Here is a 22765-nt window from a genome sequence, read left to right as displayed (position 1 = left end):
TCTAACTGGCATGAGATGGTATCTCATTGTGGTTTTGATTTGCATTTCTCTAATGACCAGTGATGATGAGGTTTTTTTTTCATATGTTTGTTGGCCACATAAATGTCTGTCTTCTTTTCAGAAGTGTCTATTCATATCCTTCACCCACTTTTGGATGGGGTTGTTTTTGTCTTGTAAATTTGTTTAAGTTCCTTGTAGATTCTGGATATTAGATCTTTGTCAGATACATAGATTACAACATTTTTCTCTCATTCTGTAGGTTGCCTGTTCACTCTGATGATAGTATCTTTTGCTCTGCAGAAGGTCTTTACCATAGTACAATTAAATTAAGAATAAAATATCCCCCAAGTACTTGAAAATTAAGCAGTACACTTTTAAGTAAGCCATAGGATAAAGAAAACAATTGAGGGAGATCTGTTAAACATTTTCAACTAAATGGTAATGCAAATACAACAGATTGAAAGTTGTGGGATAAGCTAAAGTAGTGTTTGAAGAAAAATTTTAGCATTGAGTATTTTTTAAAAGGTTTAAATTGAAAGTTGTGGGATAAGCTAAAGTAGTGTTTAAAGAAAAATTTTAGCATTATTTTTTTAAAAGGTTTACCATTAATGACCTTCATTTCTACCTTAAGAAGGTAAATAAATATAAAAGAAGACAGATGCAATTCAGTTTCAAAGGAAGTAGAAAGGAGGGAAAAAAGATAATGTAGCAGTCAATAAAATCGAAAGCAAATGGTGGGGAAATTTTTAAATGCTAAAGGTTGCCCCTTTGACGTGATTAATGAAATTTACAAACCCCTAGCAAGATTGATGAAGAAAACAAAAAAGTGAAAATACAAAGTACAATATTAGGAATAAAAGAGAATTACCAGAAACCATGTAGATATTGAAAAGGTATTATGAACAAATAACAATTTTGGGCTAATACATTCAACAAATTAAATCAAATGGAAAATGTTCTAAAATAATACAACTTTCCAAAAGTGACATAAGATATAAAAATAGAAATAACCTTGTATCTATTAAGTAAATACATTTTCTATTAAAAGTCTTCCTCAAAATAAGACTCCACAGTCCAGATATTTTCACTGGTAAGTTCTGCAAAAGCCCTAAGAAGTAAATAATGCCTACATTACACAAAATTTTGCAGAAAATTTAAAAAAATTTATAAAAGTCCTTTTATGATTATTAGCAAATAGAACCCAGAAACATATAAAAGGAATAATACATTATCAGCAAGTGGAGATTATTCCAAGAATGCAAGGTGAGCTTTACATTAACTACTTGATTAGTGGAAGTAGCCACATTTGGATATTAACGAGAAAAAAATCATACCGTCATCTCAATAAAGGTAGATTAAATATTTGGCAATATTCACTGTCCATTCATAATTTAAAAAGAAAAATAAACATCTCAGCAAAGTAAGAAAGAAAAAGAACTTTCTTAATTTGTCGAACCACATCTATGAAAAACTACAGCTAATGTCATTTTTAGTGATGAAAAACTGAATACTTTCACAATAAGACCAGGAATTAGGCAACTACTTCAATAGATATTATATTTGAGGTTCAAGCTAGTGCAACTGGACAAGAAAAAGGGAATTGTAAAGTATGAAGTAAAACTATTTTGTCAGATAAAATGTATTTTTTGGTAGAAATCCATACACCCTCACCCCACAAACAAACAAACGAGAAACTCCAGTAGACTAATAGGTTAATTTGGCAAGGTTGCAGGATAAATGTTACTATAAAAAATAAATTGTATTTATATATATTAGAAGCAAAAAACCATAAAAGAAAATTCTAAAATATCTTTATGATTACATCAAGAAATAAAAAACAATGAACAGTAAGTAACTTTAACAAAAGTCATAAAAGACTTTTATTAGAAAAACTTCAAGATATTGCTGAGAAATCAAAGGAAACCTAAATGGAATGATATATACTGTAAATGGATTGGAGGACTAAATATTAAGATGTCAGTTCTCTCCAAACTGATCTATAGATTCAATACAATCCTAATTAAAATCCTGGCAGGATCTTTGTTTTTGTTTTTGGTAATTATCAATAAATTGATTCTAAATTTTACAAGGAAAAGTAAAATAACCCAAATAATCCATATTGTAATTAATTGTAAGTAATTTAGAGATGATTTAAAGTATAAGGGGAATGTCCATAGATTATATGCAAATACTATACCATTTAATATATGGGACTTGAGCATCCATGGAGTTTAGTGTCAGTGGTGGATCTGGGAACACCAATACCCCATGGATAACTGTACTGTAAAACTACAGATATCAGAGTAGTGAGACCTTGGCATAATAATAGAGAGAATAATAGAGTCAAGACACAGATCCATAGATCAATAGTTGATTTTTGGCAAAAATACTGAGGCAGTACAATGGGGAAAGAAAATCTTTTCAATTAAACATGCTGGGACAACTAGATAAATACATGGAAAAAATATTCCTTGATACATACCCTATACCACAAAGAAAGAATTAGATATGTTATATACATAAACATAAAAGTTAAAACTAGAAAACTATTAGAAGAAAACTAGGATAAAATCTTTATTACTTGAGGATGAGCAATGATTTTCTAGGACACAAACAATCTCACTATAAAAGAAAAACTGATAAATTGGATTTCAAAACTAAAAGATTATAATTATCAAAAGACACCATTAAGAACAATAACAAAGCAAACTATTGACTGGGAGAAATTTTACAACATACATATATAACAAATAATCTTGTGTCTGAAATTTTTTTAAAAACTCATAAAAATAATAAAAACTCATACATTTAAAATGGGCAAAAGACTGAAATGCTTCACATAAGAAAATTAATGAATTACATATAGGTCCCTGAAAAAGTACTTAACATCATTATTTATGGAAACGTAAATTAAAACCACAATGTAATACCACCTCATACCCACTAAAATGGCAAAAATTAAAATAATTGACATCTCCAAATGATGAAGATGTAGAACAACTGGAACTCTCACACTGTACTTATGGTAATGAAAATGGTACAACCACATTGAAAAACAATTGGACAGTTTTTCCAGAAGTTACACATCGAGGCTTGAGTAAGATCATTTGTATAGAACACCTGCTAGTGTGTTCTTTTGCCTTTGTTAGTCCATATCCACCTTCAATACCAGCTTAAATTTGCCCTCCTACAAAAGGGCTCACCAGTTTTCTCCCTGTATTTTAGTCCCCAACAGGAGGGGGACTACAGATCTCTGTTTGCCAAGGATAGTCCTGATTTATGTATATGGCTTTGGCATGATTGATTAATCCTACTCTCAAAAATATTCAGACTTGACAATAAATTATAAATATTTGCTACCCACAGCTCCATAGTTTTGATTTTAGTATTTAGCTCACTTTGAAAATTATATGAGGGGCTGGCAAGATGGCTGAATAGGAACAGCCCTGGCATGCAGCTTCCAGTAGGAGCGACACGGAAGGCAGGTGATCTTCAAATATCCAACTAAGATACCTGGTTCGTCTCATTGGCACTGGTTAGACAGTGGGTGCAGCCCAAGGAGGGTGAGCCAAAGCAGGGTGGGGTGTTACTTCACCCAGGAAGTGCAGGGGACCAGGGAACACCCTCTCCTAGCCAAGGAAAGCCATTAGAGACTTTTTCTGGCACTCTTGGCTCAGATATTGCACTTTTCCCATGGTCTTTGCAACCCACAGACCAGGAGATTCCCTCTGGTGCCTACAATACCAGCACCCCAGGTTTCCAGCACAAAACTGGGTGGCCATTTGGGAAGACACCAAGCTAGCCAGTGATCTGGCTCCGCAGGTCCCACCCCCATGAAGATCAGCAAGCTAAGATCCACTGGCTTGAAATTCTCGCAGCCAGCACAGCAGTCTGAGCTTGACTTGGGATGTTGGAGCTTGGTGAGAGGAGGGGCATCAGCCATTGCTGAGGCTCAGGTAGGCGGTTTTAACCCTACCTGTGTAAACAAAGTCACAGGACATTTCCACAGCAACTGGGCTGAAGGCAGCTCGGCAAGGCCTCTGCAAGCAGACTGTGTCACTAGACTCCCTCTTCACTGGGCAGGGCATCTCTGAAAAAAGGCAGCAGCCCATCAGGGATGTATAAATAAAGCCCCCACCTTCCTGGGACAGATCACCTGGGAAAAGAAGTAGTTATGCACACAGCTTCAGCAGACTTAAATGTCCCTGCCTGGCAGCTCTGAAGGGAGCAGTGGATATCCCAGCACAGTGTTCGAGCTCTGATAAGGGACAGACTGCCTCCTCAAATGGCTCCCTGACCCCCATGTATCCTCACTGGGAGACACCTCCCAGCAGGGGTTGATGGACACCTCCTGCAGGAGAGCTCTGGCTGGCATCTGGCAAGTACCCTTCTGGGACAAAGCTACCAGAGGAAAGAACAGCAGTAATCTTTGCTGTTCTGCAGCCCCTGCTGGTGATTCCCTAGAAAGCAGGATCTGGAGTGGACCTCCAGCAAACTCTAGCAGACCTGCAGCAGAGGGTCCTAACTCTTATAAGGAAAGCTAACAAACAGAAAGAAATAGTTTCAACATCAACAGAAAGGATGTCCACTCAGAGACCCCATCCAGAGGTCACCAACTCCAAAGACCAAAAGTAGATAAATCGATGAAGATGGGAAGAAACTAGTGCAAGAAGGCTGAAAATTCCAAAATCCAGAATGTCTCTTTTCCTTCAAGGGATCACAGCTCCTCACCAGCAAGGGAGACATCACACATCAGGGCCTGTCAGTGGGTGGGGGCTTTGGGGGGATAGCAGGGGGTTGGGGGATAGGGGAGGGTTAGCATTAGGAGAAATATCTAATGTAGATGATGGGGTGATTGATGCACAAACAATCATGGCACGTATATACCTGTGTAACAAACCTGCACATTCTGCACTTGTACCCTAGAACTTAAAGTATGATAAAAAAAATTTTGATTGTATATTTATGTATATGATTTTTTCTTATTTTCATGTTGTTTTAAGTCCATTAGGGGCCAGAGCCATCCTTATAATCCCATAAAGTGCCTAGCACAGTACCCAATAAATTTTCATTGTTGAAATCTAACTCCACTTTAAAAATGAACAGTGATTTCTGCTGCTTTTAAAGATATGACTAAACATTGCTCACACCCACACAACTTAGGCATCCTTTTCTTACAGTTCTTAACAACCTCAGCCTTAACAGTGCTCACTACAATGAAATAACTGTTCTAGTACTTCAAAACTAATTAAATTTTATGCTTGATTCTATTTGGGAATGCAGGCATAAAGATGTAGGGTGAGATTTCTGTGAGCTGCTGGCCTGGTGCATTTGGGTGGTATGCCTGATGTCAGGGATTACAACATTGGTGCTTTTACTTCCTAATTAAAAAGATTTCTCATAGACTGCAGGAAAAATTGCAGGCCCCTTAGAAAGTTATAAATAAGTTATAGAAAAACTCAGAAGAAAGAATATCCATTAAATTTTGGTTTAAAGTAGTTAAAAATCTAAATCCATCCAAGTCCTACTGAACAAATAAAGTGTGGTATATCCATTGAGTGTAGCAATTAAGACTTATTAAGAATTATGCTAATCAATAATAATTGAATATCATGTTCAGTGAACATTAGAACTATGCTAATCAAGAATATCATGTTAAGTGAAAAAATGCAAATTGGGGACTGAGATATATGGTGTAGTTACACATATAAAATCTAAATAGTATATAAAAACAATGGTATATATTGCTTATTAATATTCATAAACATAATGAAGGTATGGAAATGGAATTGTGTAGATACACATTAATATATTATAGTAGATGGTATGGAATAGAACCAAACAGGACTTCGAATGGAGGATAAAATTTAAAAAAATGAACAATAGCTCTTATTTCACATATTATAACATTAAATGGTTAATCAAAAATTCAGCTCTGTGTGCTGCATGTATGGGCACACACCCACTCACAGAAAAAGAGGAAAATAAACTTTTCACAAGATGTTTGATTAATTGATACTAATAGCTAACAATATGAGGCATAAAATATTTTGAAGTAAACAAAGAGGACTGATAAGAGTTACTAAGACCCTTTATTCCATAGTTTTATTGTTATTAATGTATCACTTTGTGACTGAAAACCAGTAATTAAGCTACCTGATAATTTGAGGCTGTTTTTGCTTTACCTTGGTGTAGCTAAAATTCAGCATTTGGATTCCAGAGCTTCTTAAGCTTTTACTTTTTCTTAGGGCAGGAGTTTTACTTAATTTCTGAAATAAGAGGAGCCATATTTAAGCCAGTGCTTATGGAGATCCAAACACTAGGGCCAGAGTCACAACTGGATGCTGTCAGGCAACAATTTAAAACAATTGTTTAGCAGGCAAGCAGAGTTTTGAGAAACTGAAGCCACAAAGTAGAGAATGTAATTCATAATTTGAGTTGATTAGAGATGAAGAGTTAATAGTTGCCACTGTAAGGTCTTGAAGAAGGGTGTATATGTCAGGAATGATGTAAGACAGTGGATATAGAATAAGCTGATATGAGGCTGAAACAACAAATGAGGACTCTATCTGGGAGACAACCAGAAGAGTTAATGTAAGGCACCAAGTAGGAGGACATGAGAAGGCTGAAGTGAGGTGCTTACCCCTGCTTTCTGCAGGATTCAGCAAGTGAATGAAACTGAGAAGAGAGTACAGTTGTGGACAATGGACAGACTGATGCCAACCTCATCAAAACTTTAGGCTTGAACTTTTCTTAACATCTGGGGTTTAGTATCATTCCTTGACATGATATATTTGAGATTTATTTTAGGAGTGTAACATTTAACTGACTTGGGAAACCTCCAGATCTAATGGCAACTTCTAAATTCTAAAGTTTAGCCGTTCTTCACATTGTAGACTGGAAATGTCAAATCACTAATTAAATCATTTAAGTAGCTTTCCTCCTGTTCTTTGTTGATTTTAAGGTTCAGATTTTTTCCCTCTTGGTGACCAGAGAATGTCTTGAAGCATTCTAGAGTTGAAGAGCACTGATGAGTTGCAAGCTGACAGAGATAGAGACTGAAACAGTGAAAACAAGAATGGGCCAGGATGTATGCAGACATTAAATGCTTACAGATTTTGACTTTTTTCAGGTTCCTGTTCTTCAATGACACACTTTCCCTTCTAAGAAGAATCAATTTTGAGGTTGTAACTGGTCTTCTTTAGTAATTCATATAACCTAAAAACCCGTGAAAAGTATGGCTTATTAAAGAATAGCAAGTTAGTCATGTAGGAGAAATGTAATGATATGTAAAGTTGCACACATTATATTTTCAACCTGTGTTTGACACTTCTTTTAAATCACAGCTTGCTTTTAAACCTTTTGCTAATGAATATTAAGAGGATCTTTCCAGTAAGCACATACATTGAAAACAAAAACTTTAAAAATCAAATGCAAAACAAAAAATTAAATTTTTTCTTTTTAATTTCAAGAAAATTAAATCTATTGAAGTGTTTAAAAATAATATTTTGACACAACTATATTTTTAACCAAGCATCTTCAACATTAGAAAAAGATAAAAGATTCTTTGTTTCATTTTAAGACACCTCCCATTAAAAAAAAAACTGAAATTCTAATAGCTTACGTGACCTAATAAACTTAGCAAAGACACTTTTACATGGCCATGAGACATATAATTGCAGAGACCCAGCTGGAGCCGAAAAACAGAGTAGTCAACAGTACTTCCAGACTTCTATGTGTTAAGAAATTCCATATCTGAAGTCCCTTGCATTTTCAAAGAGTACATTGTAGACTTGGTGGCAAGGGAAGTCAAACTTGAATGCTTTCCCTCAAATCATCACAAACATCCCACTGTTCCTCTCCTGGAAGAAATAATTTCTGATTTATAACCTCCCTTAATAGGAGAATGCCCTTGATGCTAAATTGTCTGAACATTGTGTAATCTCATCTTAATTTCCTAAAATATTAATATGAACCCAGACTTCTAATTCCATTTTGAATCACATTTCATCTGTACTTGACCCCTTGAATGCATTTGCATATCTCTCTCTCATCTAGTGGATGAACAGTTATGTCAACACTCCTGCATTGTTTTTTGGAGAAAAAAATAAACCAATTTATCTTTCTTTAAAGCAAGAAAGAAGAGAGGAAGAAAAAAAGGGTGAAATTATTGGAAAAAAAGAAAAGAAATAGTTATTCCATATGAATTAGGTGTGAGGAGCATGTTAGGGTCAACTGAAAGATGAGCGCCCCTTTCTATACTATGTAGTCCTAAATGTGGTAGCAGTGGACTTTATACTTGAAACATTTCCAGGCGAATAAATATTAACTCTGGAGCTTTTCTCCCACATCCATAAGTTGGGCACACAGTGTCAGGTACCAACATCAGGTTCTTAACAGCTTTCCAGAACAATGTGTGGGGATATAATATATGTTATATATATATATACATATTTACACATGTTATGCTTTATATGTAATATTGCAGTTATCACATACAAGTACTGCACACAATTTTACAGACACATTACAGGTTTAACAACTCTCTATTTTAGTGTAATAAAAAATATGATGGCATATGTTTTTAACATTTTGTCTTTAAAACTTTAAATAGCCAACTAACCATATTCGACAAAACTAGAGCTCAAAAATAAAGGATTTTTTTAGAATTCCTATTAAAGAAAACTAATGTAAAAGAAAGTAGTAGAAAGCAGGCTCAGATTCAAAAAGAATATTAGTTCTTTTCTCATCAAAATCATGGCAGAAAAAATTATAACTGAAATAATTTCTATAATTTCTTGGTCTTTTTGCCAAAGAATATGTTATAAATGTATAGACATGAGCAATAAAGCTTTATTTTTTTTTCAGTTGAATGACTCCATAAATATCCTCTAATCTGTAATCTACTTGCTTCTTTTGAATCTCAAGCAATTTTGTGGTGGTTTTCTCTATGCCATTTTGAAATGAAGATGCAACACTGCACAAAAATGTTCTTTCTGTATTAAAATTAACTTAATGTACATTATGTCAAAATAGTTCTTATTTTCATATGAACATACCAAAAATTTAATTGATTTCTAAAATTACATTTATACACTTAACTATATAATTTCAGTGAATAATATAGTTTATGCTTTTGAGGAATTATTAAATTGTTATTTCCATATAAGTTTAGGCTGTTTTCTTCTTTTAGCTTACTCTTTCTTGCCTTTGAAAAGTTATTTCTAGAATACTTTTGTCCTGAAGTTAATCAGTCAAAAATGTATTTGTTAATTGTTTCTTTCTTTTTTTTTTTTTTTGAGATGGAGTTTCACTGTTGTTATCCAGACTGGAATGCAATGGCACTATCTTGGCTCACCGCAACCTCCGCCTCCTGGGTTCAAGCAATTCTCCTGCCTCAACCTCCCGAGTAGCTGGGATTACAGGCGCGCACCACCATGCCCAGCTTTTTATATTTTTAGTAGAGACGGGGTTTCACCATGTTGACCAGGATGGTCTCAATCTCTTGACCTCGTGATCCACCCGCCATGGCCTCCCAAAGTGCTGGGATTATAGGCGTGAGCCACTGCGCCCAGCCTGTTAATGGTTTCTTAAAATGCTTTGCTAAGATAATGATTTAGATAGGGAAATTATTGATAGGTTAATTTAATGTGATGAGGAAATTAACAAATGGATGCCATTTAATATTTTACATGACTTTCTGAGTAATATTTTTTCAATTTTATTTTTCATAAATATCAAAATTAGAGTTTTAGTTTTTTCTGTTTGAAAATCTTTCTCTTATATATTTCTTTTTTAAAAAATTCACTTATTACTATTAATTGAAAATAGAATGGATTGAATGCTATAAGCTACTATTATCTTTAAACAATATAGTCCTAAAAAGGCTTTTTTTACTGTATATTTATTAAAGTATAATTTCTATACAGTAAATTTTACCTATTTTATTCAGTTTCCCCTGTTTTTACAAATGTATATAGTTGTGTAAACACCATAACAATCAAGATAAAAAACAGTTCTATCATGTGAAAGAAAAATCCCCCATACTCCTTTGCAGTCAATCCCTCTCCAACCTGAGAATATTATAAATGAAGTCATATACTGTATAGACTTTTGAACCTGGCTGCTTTTACTTTGGATATTGTTTTAGAGATTCATCCAAGTTGTCTTGTGTACCCTCATTAATTCCCTTTTCATTTCTAGGTAGAATTTCACTATATGGATGTATGAGAAATTATTAATACACTTCACAGTTGAGGGATATTGAAACCATTTCTAGCTTTTGATGATTAGCAGTAAAACTACTGTAAAAATTTGTGTTCAAGTTTGTGACTGAACATTGTTTTGATCTCATTTGAATAAATACCTAGAAGAGACATACACAGGTCATATGATGTGCTTAATTTTATAAAACACTGTCAACCTGTTTTCAAAAGTGGCTGTATTATTTTATATTCTTACCAGTGACGTGTGAGAGAGTTTCAGTTGCTCTGCATCCTTGCCAGCCTTTGTGTGTGTGTGTGCTTTTAAATAAGTATTGTTGAAGGCAGAATAAAAATATAGAGGCAAATCTCTAAATTTAATGTTTTATTTGAGAAGAAAGAACTACAATTTGGGCACACATACAGACTAGGTGGTCTTCAGTATGGCAAAAGAACAAAGGAGGCTGGAGGTTGTATAAAAAGGAGAAATGGTGTATATTGCTTTTTGAGAAAGGTCATTGGCACTAGTAAGGTTCTAGGGAACTGGTAAGCCCTGATCAGTGAGTGATAGTCGTGAACCAAATTAGTCCTAAAGTTGCAGCAGTTACAAAGAAAACTGGTCTCTAGTTACAACAGGCAGTTTCAGCAGCCAGACTTGTCAAGAAATACACGTCTGAAGCAATGTTATGTGTCCCTAATGCCTTGCCTTTCTCACTCTGGACTGTGTTTTAGTTGGATATGAAAAGGATAATCCAATTTGTGTAATCAACTTTCACAGTGTGTAGTTCCATCTTCATGTGATTTTAATTTGCATTTCCCTAATGACTAATGATGCCGAGGATCTTTCTGTGTTCTTATTTGCCATCCTTATATTTTCTTTGGTAAAGTACATGCTCAAATCATTTTACATTGGGAATAACTACATATTATGTAGTGTACTATATGATATTCTAAAATATGTATATATTGTGAAATAACAAAAACAAGCTAATTAACATATGAATTACCTCATTTTTTTAATGGTATAAATACTTAAGAACTAGTCAGTAATTTTCAAGTATATAATACATTATTGTTAACTATATTATTAAGAGCTCTTGAATTTGTTCCTCCTTGCTAATTAAACATTTGTGTCCTTTAACCGACATCGTACCTCTCCACTCTCCCCACTCCAAGCCTCTGGTGTTTGTAGGTTGTCTGTTTACTCTGTTGATAATTTATTTTGCTGTGCAGAAACTCTTTAATTAGGTCCAATTTATCAGTTTTTGGTTTTGTTGCAACTTCTTTTGAGGACATAGGCAAAAATTCTTTCCCAAGACCAATGTCCAGAAAGGTGGTTCCTTGATTTTCTTCTAGGATTCTTATCGTTTGATGTCTTACATCTCAATCTTTAACCTATCTTGAGTTAACTTTTGTGCATGGTGAAAGGGAGGATCCAGTTTCATTCTTCTTCATATAGCTAGCCAGCTATCCTAGCATGATTTATTGAGTGGGGAGAACTTTTCCCATTGCTTGTTTTTATTGAATTTGTTGAAGATCTGATGACTGTAGATGTGTGCCTTCATTTCTGGTTTCTATATTCTGTTCCATTGGTATATTGTGTCACTTTTTATTTGACTACTATGCTGTTTTGGCTACTGTATCCTTACAGTGTATTTTGGAGTTCAATAATGTGATGCTTTCAGCTTTGTTCTTTTTGCTTTGGCTATTCAGGTTCTTTTTTTGAATGCATATGAATCTTAGAGTAGTTTTTTTGTAATTCTGTGAAAAATGATGTTAGTAGTTTGATAGGAATAGTGTTGACTCTATAGATTGCTTTGAGTCATAAGCTTTGCCCATGTTTTAATCAGGTTACTTATTTTCTTGCTATTGAGGTGTTTGAGTTCCTTACATATTTTGAATATTAACCCCTTATCAAATGTATGGTTTAAACATATTTTCTCCCATTCTGTCGGTTGTCTCTATACTCTGTTGTCTCCTTGGCTGTGCATAATCTTTTTTTTTTTTTTTTTTTGTAGGAAGGGAGGAAGGGAGTAAGGCAGGAAGGGAGGAGAGGAGGAAGGGAGGGAGGGAGGAAGGAAGGGAGGGAGGGAGGGAGGGAGAGAAGGGAAGGAAGGAAATCAGGCAATGAGAGAGACATTGCCAACCTGGATCTAGAGGTCTACATGTTGATTTCTTTTTTTGAGAGAAGGAAAGAAAAAAAAGGAGTGAAGGAGAGGAAGAAGAAGAGGGAGAGAGAATGGAAATGTTGCTTTATTCTAAAAAAAATGGGTATTAATAATGGCCAATCAATATTTCATCTAAACCTATGAGTAGGTGTGATGTGGTATTGACAAGAATGTATATTTTGTGTATTTAAAGTGGAGAGCTCTATAAATATTTATTAAGTTTACCTGTTCCAGATCTGAGTTTGAGTTCTTGATATCCTTATTAATTTTCTGTCTCATTGAGTCTAAGTCTCTATGTATCTGGGTGTTAGGATCGTTAGCTCTTGTTGTTGCATTGATTCTTTTACCACTATATCTTTGTTGCTTTAAAATCTATTTTATCAGATACAAGAATTGCAACTCCTGCTTTTTATTTATTTATTTTTGCTCTCCATTTGGTTGGTAAATCTTTCTCCATCCCTTTGTTTTGAGTCTTTGTGTATCCTTGCATCTGAAATGGCTCTGGATGTAGCATACTGTTGGGTTTTGGCTGTATCTTTTGATTGGGGGATTTAGTTGATTTAAATTTAAGATTACTGCCATTTGATGTTAACTAGCTGTTTTATCCATTCGTTGATGAAAATTCTTCTTTATGTTGGTGCTCTTTACTTTTTGGTATATTTATAGAAAGGCTAATACTGGTTGTTTCTTTCTATGTGTAATGCTTCTTTCAGAAGCTCAGGTCAAGCAGGCCTGGTGGTAATAAAATCTCTGAGTACTTGCTTGTTCATAAAAGATTTTATTTTTCCTTCAGTTGTGAAGCTTAGTTTGGCTGGATATGAAATTCTGGGCTGAAGGTTCGGTTCTTTAAGGATGTTGAATATTGGCCCCCATTTTCTTCTGGCTTGTAGAGTTTCTGCTGAGAGATCTGCTGCAAGTCTGATAGGCTTCCCTCTGTGGGCAACCTGACCTTTCTCTCTGGCTGCCCTTAGTATTTTCTGCTTAGTTTCAACCCTGGTGAATCTAACGATTATGTGCCTTGGGATTGCTCTTCTTGAGGAATATCTTTGTGGTGTTCTCTGTATTACCTGGGGTTGAATGTTGTCCTGCTTTGCTAGTTTAGGAAAATTTTCCTGAATAATATCCTGAAAAATATTTTCCAGCTTGGATTCATTCTCTCCCTCACATTCAGGTACACCTATCAAACGTAAATTTGGTCTTTCCACATAGTCCCACATTTCTTGGAGACTTTGCTCATTCCTTTTTATCCTTTTTTCTCTAATCTTGTCTTCTCGTTTTATTTCATTGAGTTGGACTTTGACCTCTGATATCCTTTCTTCTGCTTGAACAATTTGAGTGTTTAAACCTGTGCATACTTCTCGGAGTTCCTGTATTGTATTCTTCAATTCCATTAATTCACTTATATTCCTCTCTAAGTTGTCTATTCTCATTAGGATTTCGTCAAACCTTTTTTCAGAGTTCTTAGTTTCTTTACATTGGGCGACAACATGTTCTTTTAACTCACAGAAGTTTCTTATTATCCATCTTCTGAAGCCTGATTCTGTTAATGGGATGCGCTCGTTCTCCATCAAGGCTTGTTCCCTTGTTGATGAGGAACTGTGATCCTCTGTAGAGGGAGAGGCGTTCTGATTGTGAGTATTCTCAGCCTTTTTACGCTGGTTTCTTCCGATCATTGTAAATTTATCCACCTGCTGTCTTTGTAATTACCAACTTTCAAATTAGATCTCTGAGTGGACTTCCAAGTTAATTCCCAGGGCTGAAATATGAGCAACCCACTGCACCGGCCAAAACAGCGGCGTTAAGAGTGATGGTGCTTTTCTGCCCAGGAATCTCCAGTCTGGCTTCCTTCTTGAGTCCGTAATAGGTGACTCTGCCTCCCCAGAGCTCCAAACCTCAGTCAGAAGGGGAACCAGTCCCGTTTACTCTGCACCGAGAGCTGCCCCACCGAGGTGCCGGCAAAACCGCTGCGCCAGCCACAAGAATCGCACTAGCGACCCGTGGGGCTCCTCCACTGGGAATCTTCAGCTCCATGAGCGACCAAAATTTGTCTGAAAGTGTGGCATCCTCTCGTTCTCTGCACTTTCACTGGGAGCTGCAATCCCGAGATGTTAGCAATCAGCCATCTTCTCATAATCTTTTTGTTTGATGTAATTCCAGTTATCTATTTTTGCTTTTGTTACCTGTGCTTTTGAGGTCATATCCAAAAACTATTTCCAGGACCAGAGTTATGGAACTTTTCCTCTATGTTTTCATTTAGTAGTTTTACAGTTTCAGGTATTACATTTGTATTTAATTAATTTTGAGTTGATTTTTGTAAATGGTGTGAGTTAAGGGTCTTATTTCATTCTTTTGCATATGGATAGCTCGTTTTCCCAGTACCATTTATTGATGAAAATATTCCTTCCCCATTATGTGTTCTTGGCTCTTTGTTAAAAACCAATTGGCCATAAATATGTGGATTTATTTCAGGGATCTTTATTTGTTCCATTGCTCGATGTGTTTATTTTTATGCCAGTACCATGCCATTTGATTACTATAGCTTTGTAGTAGATTTTGAAATCAGGTAGTGTGGTATTTCTAGCTTTGTTCTTTTTTGCTCAAAATTACTTTGACTATTTGTGGTCTTTTGTGATTCCACAGGAATTTTGGAATTTCAGAATTTCGATTTGTGTGAAAATGTTATTGGAATTTTGATAGGAATTACATTGAATTTGTAGATTGCTTTGGGTAGTATAGACATTTTATCAATATTAATTCTTTCAATCCATGAACACAGGATATCTTTTCATTTATTTGTGTCTTCTTCAATTTCTTGTATGAATGTATATAGTTTTCAGTGTACAGATCTTTCACTTCTTTTTTTAAATTTATTTCTAAGTATTTTATTTATTGTAAATGGAATTATTTTCTTGATTTCTTTTTTGGATAGCTTTTTATCAGTATATAGAAACCCAACTGATTTTTTAATGTTGGTGTTATATCCTGCAATTTTATTGAATTCCTTTATTATTTCTAATTGTATTTTGGTAAAGTCTTTAAGGGTTTTTGTGTATATAATCATATCACCTGAAAATACAGACAATTTAATTTATTCTTTTTTGATTCAGATTTCTTTTATTCCTTTGTCTTGCCTAGTTGCTCTGGCTAGGGTTTCTATTACTGTATTGAATGAAAGTGGTAAGAGTGAAAATCCATGTCTTTTCCCTGATTTTAGAGGAACAGCTTTCAACTTTTTATCATTGAGTATATTAGCTGTGCACTTGTCATATGTGGCCTTATTTGTGTTGAGGCATCTTCTTTCTATATGTAATTTGTTGAGAGTTTTTATCATGAATGATGTTAAATTTTGTCAGATGCTTTTCTGCATCTATTGAGATGATCATATGATTTGTCTTTCATTTAGTTAATGTGGTATATCACAATTAATGATTGGAATATGTTTACTTTTTCATCCTCAGGCTAAATATCACTTGATCATGGTGAACGAGACTTTCAATGTGCTGTTGAATTCAGTTTGCTAATATTTTGTTGAAGATTTTTGTGTCTATGTTCATTGAGGATATTTTCTTTTCTTGTAATGGTCTTGTCTGGCTTTGATATCAGAGTAATGGTGGCCTCATAAAATTAGTTTGAGGGCCAGGTGCAGTGGCTCAAGCCTGTAATCCCAGCACTTTGGGAGGCTGAGGCGGGTGAATCACGAGGTCAAGAGATCGAGACTATCCAGGTCAACATGGTGAAACCCTGTCTCTACTAAAGATACAAAAAATTAGCTGGGCATGGTGGCGCGTGCCTGTAATTCCAGCTACTCAGGAGGCTGAGGCAGGAGAATTGCCTGAACCCAGGAGGAGGAGGTTGCGGTGAGCCGAGATTGCACCATTGCACTCCTGCCTGGGTAACAAGAGCGAAACTCTGTCTCAAAAAAAAAAAAAAAATTAGTTCGAAAGTATTCCCTCCTCTTCAGTTTTTGAAATAATTTAAGAAGGATTGATATCACTTTTTTAAATGTTTGGTAAAATTCAGCAGTAAAGCCTTTAAGTCCAGGCTTCTTTTTTCTTTTTTCTTTTCCTTTCTTTTTTTGATGGTAAACTATTACATTTTCGATCTTTTTACTCATTATTGTTCAGATTTACTCTTTCTTCATGATTCAGTATTGGTAGTTTGTATGTATCTATGAATTTATTAATTTCTTCTATGTCATCCAGTTTGTTGATGTATATTTGTTCATTCTAGTCTCTTAAGACCCTTTAAATTTCTGTACTATCAGTTGTATATGTTCAGATATTTTGCTCATTTTAATGTGTTTTTCTTATTAAGTTTTGAGAATTCTTCATATATTCTAGATACAAGTCATTTTAAGCAATCTGATTTATAAATATTTTCTCCTACACTTTCAGAGAGCAGACACTCTTAAGTGAAGTTTAATTTATTTACTTAATCTTTCACTTATTATATTTTGGTTTTGTATCTAAGAAATCATTGCCTAACTAAAGATCACAATACTTTTTTTCTATGTTTTTAAAAGAAATTGTATAGTTTCTGTTTTGCATTTCTCTCTGTGATCCATTTTGAGGACTTTTTAATGTAAGTTGTGAGGTATGGATAAATTTTGTTTTTATCTATTTGCATATATCTGTCCAGTCATTCAAGTACTAGTTTTTAGGAAAACTGTATATTTTTTTGTCACCAAATTGCCTTTTTACCTTTATCAGAAAAGAATCCATCATATATGTGTAGGACTATTTTTTGATCCTTTTCTTTAAAAAAACAGTAAAAATTTAAATTACACTAGGAATACACAAAGAATTACATGAAGAACGTATGAATATTTCCTTGTACAAATTGTAAAAACATAGAAATATGTGACAATGAGAGTAAATGCTTATATAGGCCTTACTGTGCTGAGCATCACTCTAAATGCTTTAAATAGATTAGCACATTTACTCTTTACAGCTCTTCATGAGCTAGGTACTGTTATTTTTTCCATGTTACAGATGGGAGCACTGAAGGCAGAAAGAAGGCATGTAACTTGCATGTGATCATATAGCTAGTAATTGTTGGAGCCGTGTTTTTAATCACCTCATCATTTTCTTTCACCTCTACCCCAATCCAATGCCTTACCTCAAATATGACAACTGTTCTTTATTTCATTTGCAACTTACTTACCTACATAAAACACAGGCAGAAAACATTTTGTTTGTATTCATGTCTATTCTTTTATAACTTTGAAGCAACTATGTAATCTGAAGTTTTGGTGTAGAGTTTTTTTCCAAATGTCACTTAGTATAATTTAATTGGTAGGGCTAGTCTACTGGTCTATAATTCTTGATGAGAGTTCATCTAGTTTTCCTATCGACTGCTGAGACAACATATTGATGTTTCCAAGTTTATTTGTGGATTTTTAAATTTCTCCTTTTAATTCTATAAGATTTTCTTTCATGTGTTTTGAAACCCTGTTGTTAGGTGCACACATATTTACATTTATTATGTTATTTTTCATAGTTGACCGCTTCATAATTAATGTCTCCCTTTATCCTTTTGCTAAAATTTACTTAGTCTCATATTAACAAGTGGTTTCTGCTTTTGTATGGTTAGGGTTCACGTAGTATCTCTTTTACCAGGTTTGCACCAACCTAATATATCTTTTATTTTTTAACCTATTTATTCTTATGTACTTAAAATGAGTTTCTTGTATACAGCATATAATTTGGTCTTGATTTTTTAATCCAATGTGCTCTTAACTTTTAATTTACGGTTTACAAGGTTTACATTTAATGTAACTATATGATTAGATTAAAACCCATCACATTATTAGCTGTTTTATTTTTTAAATCTATTGTTTTGTTTTTGCTCCTTTGCATTCTGTTCTTGAGTATTTCATTTTAGCTCCATTATGAATTGTTGTTGATTTTTCTGTTAAAGAATTATTTTAGTCATTGCCCTAGGTTACATAATAGGCATCTTTAATCAGAATATATATTTAAATAATATTAGACTACCAGACATGTAGTCTAAGGATTTAACAACAGTGTTTCCCAACTTCTTCCCTCCATCATTTGTGCTGTTGTTGTCTTACATACATTTTATTTTTACACATGCTATAAACACAATGCATTTTTAATATTTTTGCCTTAGTTATCTTTTACAGCAATTTAAAATAAGGAAATGAATTTTATATTACCTTCATTTATTCTATTTCTAGAACCCTTTATTACTTTATGTATATGTCATACCTTACCAAGGTGTTAAAAATAAATGTTAATATTTTTAACTATTTGCATTTAAAACACACCAGTCTTTGACTTCTCTTGGCTTTGTTAAAAATTTGTTGTCTTTAGATAGCTGGGGATGTGTTTTATTTTTATACTTCTTTGTGCTCACTTGGAATTTCAGGGCCATAGGACTGAGAATGTTATAAGAGGTTCTATTGCCTATTCTTCAGTCTAACAAGTTTACTGTTCTTAAGATGTTTCTAGAAGTTCTCTTTCTGAAGTTGAAACACAAGCCTATTTGGTCTATACTTCTCTTTTATCTCTCTTTCTTTTATTCTTTTGCTTCTCATGTGGTGTTTGGAGCATTTGGACCATGTTGTCCTGCTTTTTAATGCTTTCTTATTAATAATCCTGCACATATATAAAGATAGTTATTGAGTGTCCTCTTACTGTCTTCTTTATGTCTTCTACACATTAAAAAGTAGGAGGTGGTGTCCCAGCTCCCTTACCAAATTGTGGAAGTGCAGACTATATAGAGTGCTAAACTTAAACCCTATGGTTTGTTTTATGGTTTGTTTTATTCCAGGCATGTACCTTTTGGAGAGCTCTGGGATTCTGAAATTGGGTGGGTTTCCTTCAAAAACAATGTTCACTTGAGGATGTGATTTATTCCAGAGCCTTCTCAGTGCAGTAGCCTTAGGTATGTTATTTGTATAGGGATAAGGCAGAAAGAAAGGATCAATCTAGAAAACCTAGACTTTTCTGAGCAAACTATATTCAGTTGTGATTTAAAAAGAAGTACTCTTGACAGCCAGGGCTGGTCCTATAGTATAACTTATAAGCACTTGTCAGTTACTCGGGTTATTGCAAAAGACACTTATTTTCAAGCTTTCCCCTTTAATTCATGTCCAAAGTATAACATTTTCTTTTTGTCTTTTATCCCCCAGGGGTGCTACATCCATTGTGTACAGATGCAAACAGAAGGGGACCCAAAAGCCTTATGCTCTCAAAGTGTTAAAAAAAACAGTAAGTTTATTTCATTATATAATGGCATTTCAAAGGAGCCTGTGACCTGGGGAAGGCAGGAACCTGACTTGAAGAACAAAGGGGCCAGAGAGCTTCTATGTGCAAGTGACTTGTTTGACTCTTGATTATGGAAGTTGCAACCCAAATAGGTTGTTGTTGGTAGAAATTGAGTAAGACTTTGAAAGCAACTCGATCTCTGATTGGATGTGGTTGTGGGGAGAAGTTTGACAAGAAAAACATTTAGAATTGGCAGGTAGACCTTATTTGGTATACCAGCCATGCTCTTGGAGATACATATATATATATATATATGTTCATGTATATACACACATACACATATAAAATAATTTCAATATTTAAATATTTAAAGCACATTTTAATATGTTAGAAAAGCTTGCTGTTGAAAAGAATTTTAAATAAAACAAAATGTATTTGTTAAAGGAGTCATCAGATTCTAATTTGCCTTGATTTTCAAATGTTATACTTGCTTCAGTAGAGTATAATTGAACAAATGCTAATGTTTCTGCGACTGAACCTGGTCATCTAGAAGTTTGTATTGGGAAAAAAGAAAGATTTTTGTTTAGGGGTTGTTTCTTTTGCCCTACACTTACAGGTAAGCTGAGGAGGCAAAAGTGACTTAGGCTCATCTCTAACGAGTAAGAAACACAGCAGATGGGAGTTCAAAATATAAATGCCAGCACCTGTGTAATACTATCTATACCTCAGAGAGTATCTTTCCATTTTAATGTCCTACTTGGATTTTGTGTTCTTAGATAGTCTCTACTCATAAAACCACAAAAAGACAAGGTACTCTTTTATAGCACATTCCTTTTCAAATTTCATGTGAACAAATATATGAAATAAATATATGTCTATATCTGAAAATCCAGTTGTAAAGTACGTTGAGAAGTATCATAAATTTTGAAGTCAAATACATTTTTTAGGCCAAAGAATTTTTTTTCCTAAAGGCAGCTTAAAATTAACAGCTATTTATGTATTATCTGGCACAGAGAAATTTTAGAATCTCTTATAATGAAGAGCATAATGGTACAAGGTTTTCAGCCAAATAGAAATAGAATGGCATTTTAAATAATCTGTTAGATTGTTTAAAGTCACAACAAAGACAGTTTAATGAAAGTTGGTAATAATTTAAATGGCAATTGCTACTAATGAATTCTATATTCTGAATTTTCTGTTTGGTGTAGGCAATGATTTAAGTTATTCCAGAATGCAGAGGAATATTTTGATTGATAAGATTTTGAATTTTCCCTTAATTTAATTTCATATAGTCATAACATTTATCTGAGCTAAGGATTATTAAAACTTTGATGAAATAGAATATCATGTTAAATATCTATTGTTTATGAAAATAAAATGGCATGTTTTATCAGCAGTCACACACAAGATGTTTTAGGACTTGATTTTACCATTTTTTCTTGGTTGAAACATTGTCAGTGGAAGCTCTTAAGTTTAATTAGATCCCATTTTTCTATTTTGGCTTTTGTTGCCATTGCTTTTGGTGTTTTAGTCATGAAGTCCTTGCCTATGCCTATGTCCTGAATGGTATTGCCTATGTTTTCTTCCAGGGTTTTTATGGTGTTAAGTCTTACATTTAAATCTTTAATCCATCTGGAATTAATTTTTGTATAAGGTGTAAAGAATGGGTCCAGTTTCAGCTTTCTGCATTTGTTAGCCAGTTTTTCCAAACACCATTTATTAAACAGGGAATCCTTTCCCCCTTGCTTAATTTTTGTCAGGTTTGTCAAAGATCAGATGGTTGTAGGTGTATGGCATTAATTCCAAGGACTGTGTTCTGTTCCATTGGTCTATATCTCTGTTTTGGTACCAGTACTATGCTGTTTGAATACTGTAGCCTTATAGTTTAGTTTGAAATCAGGTAGCATGATGCCTCCAGCTTTGTTCTTTTTGCTAAGGATTGTCTTGGCTATGCAGGCTCTTTTTTGGTTCTATATGAAGTTTAAGGTGGTTTTTTTCCAGTTCTGTGAAGAAGAACAATGGTTGCTTGATGGGGATAGCACTGAATCTATAAATGACTTTGGGCAGAATGGCCATTTTCATGATATTGATTCTTCCTAACCATGAGCATGGAATGTTTTTCTATCTGTGTCTTCTCTGATTTCCTTGAGCAGCGGTTTGTAGTTCTCCTTGAAGAGGCCCTTCATGTCCTTTGTTAGTTGTATTTCTAGGTATTTTATTCTCTTTGTAGCAGTGGTGATTGGGAGTTCACTCATGATATGGCTCTCTGTTTGTCTGTTATTGGTGTATAGGAATGCTTGTGATTTTTGCACATTTATTTTGAATCCTGAGACTTTGTTGAAGTTGCTTACCATCTTAAGGAGATTTTGGGCTGAGACAATGGGGTCTTCTAAATATGCAATTATGTCATCTGCAAATGGAGACAATTTGAGTTCCTCTTTTCCTAGTTGAATAGTCCTTATTTTATTGCCTGATTTCTCTGGCTAGAACTTCCAATACTATGTTGAATAAGAATGGTGAGAGAGGGTAGCCTTGTCTAGTGCCAGTTTTCAAAGGGAATGCTTCCAATTTTTGCCCATTCAGTATGATATTGGTTGTGGGTTTGTCATAGATAGCTTTTATTATTTTAAGATATGTTCCATTGATACCTAGTTTATTGAGAGTTTTCAGCATAGAGGGTTGTTGAATTTTGTCAAAGGCCTTCTCTGTATCTATTGAGATAATCGTGTGGTTTTTGTCTTTGGTTCTGTTTATGTGATGGATTACATTTATAGATTTGCATATGTCAAACCCACCTTGCATTCTTGGGATGAGGCCCACTTGATCGTAATGGACATCTTTTTGATGTGCTGTTGCAATTTATTTGCCAGTATTTTATTGGAGATTTTTACATTGATGTTCATCATGGATATTGGTCTGAAATTTTCTCTTTTAGTTGTGTCTCTGCCAGGTTTTGATATCAGGATGATGTTGGTCTCATAAAATGAGTTAGGGAGTATTCCCTCTTTTTGTGTTATTTGGAGTAGTTTCAGAAGGAATGGTAGCAGCTCCTCTTTGTGTATCTGGTAGAATTCAGCTGTGAACCTATCTGGACCTGGACTTTTTTTGGTTGGTAGGCTATTAACTGCTGCCTCAACTTCAGACCCTGTTATTAGTCTATTCA

General features: G+C 34.4%; 1 protein-coding gene across 1 annotated transcript in view; it reads left to right on the top strand.

The window, feature by feature from the left end:
- The window catches only part of CAMK4 (calcium/calmodulin dependent protein kinase IV), a 276618-nt gene that overhangs the window by 101310 nt on the left and 152543 nt on the right, over positions 1 to 22765 (top strand). The window contains exon 2 of the mRNA XM_008991712.5: positions 19527 to 19605. Coding sequence (XP_008989960.1) covers positions 19527 to 19605 — 79 coding nt within the window. The remainder of the gene's footprint in view (positions 1 to 19526; positions 19606 to 22765) is intronic.

Source organism: Callithrix jacchus, chromosome 2, assembly GCF_049354715.1.
Source record: "Callithrix jacchus isolate 240 chromosome 2, calJac240_pri, whole genome shotgun sequence".
NCBI classification, from domain to species: domain Eukaryota; kingdom Metazoa; phylum Chordata; class Mammalia; order Primates; family Cebidae; genus Callithrix; species Callithrix jacchus.
This window is presented reverse-complemented; position numbering and strand designations above follow the sequence as displayed.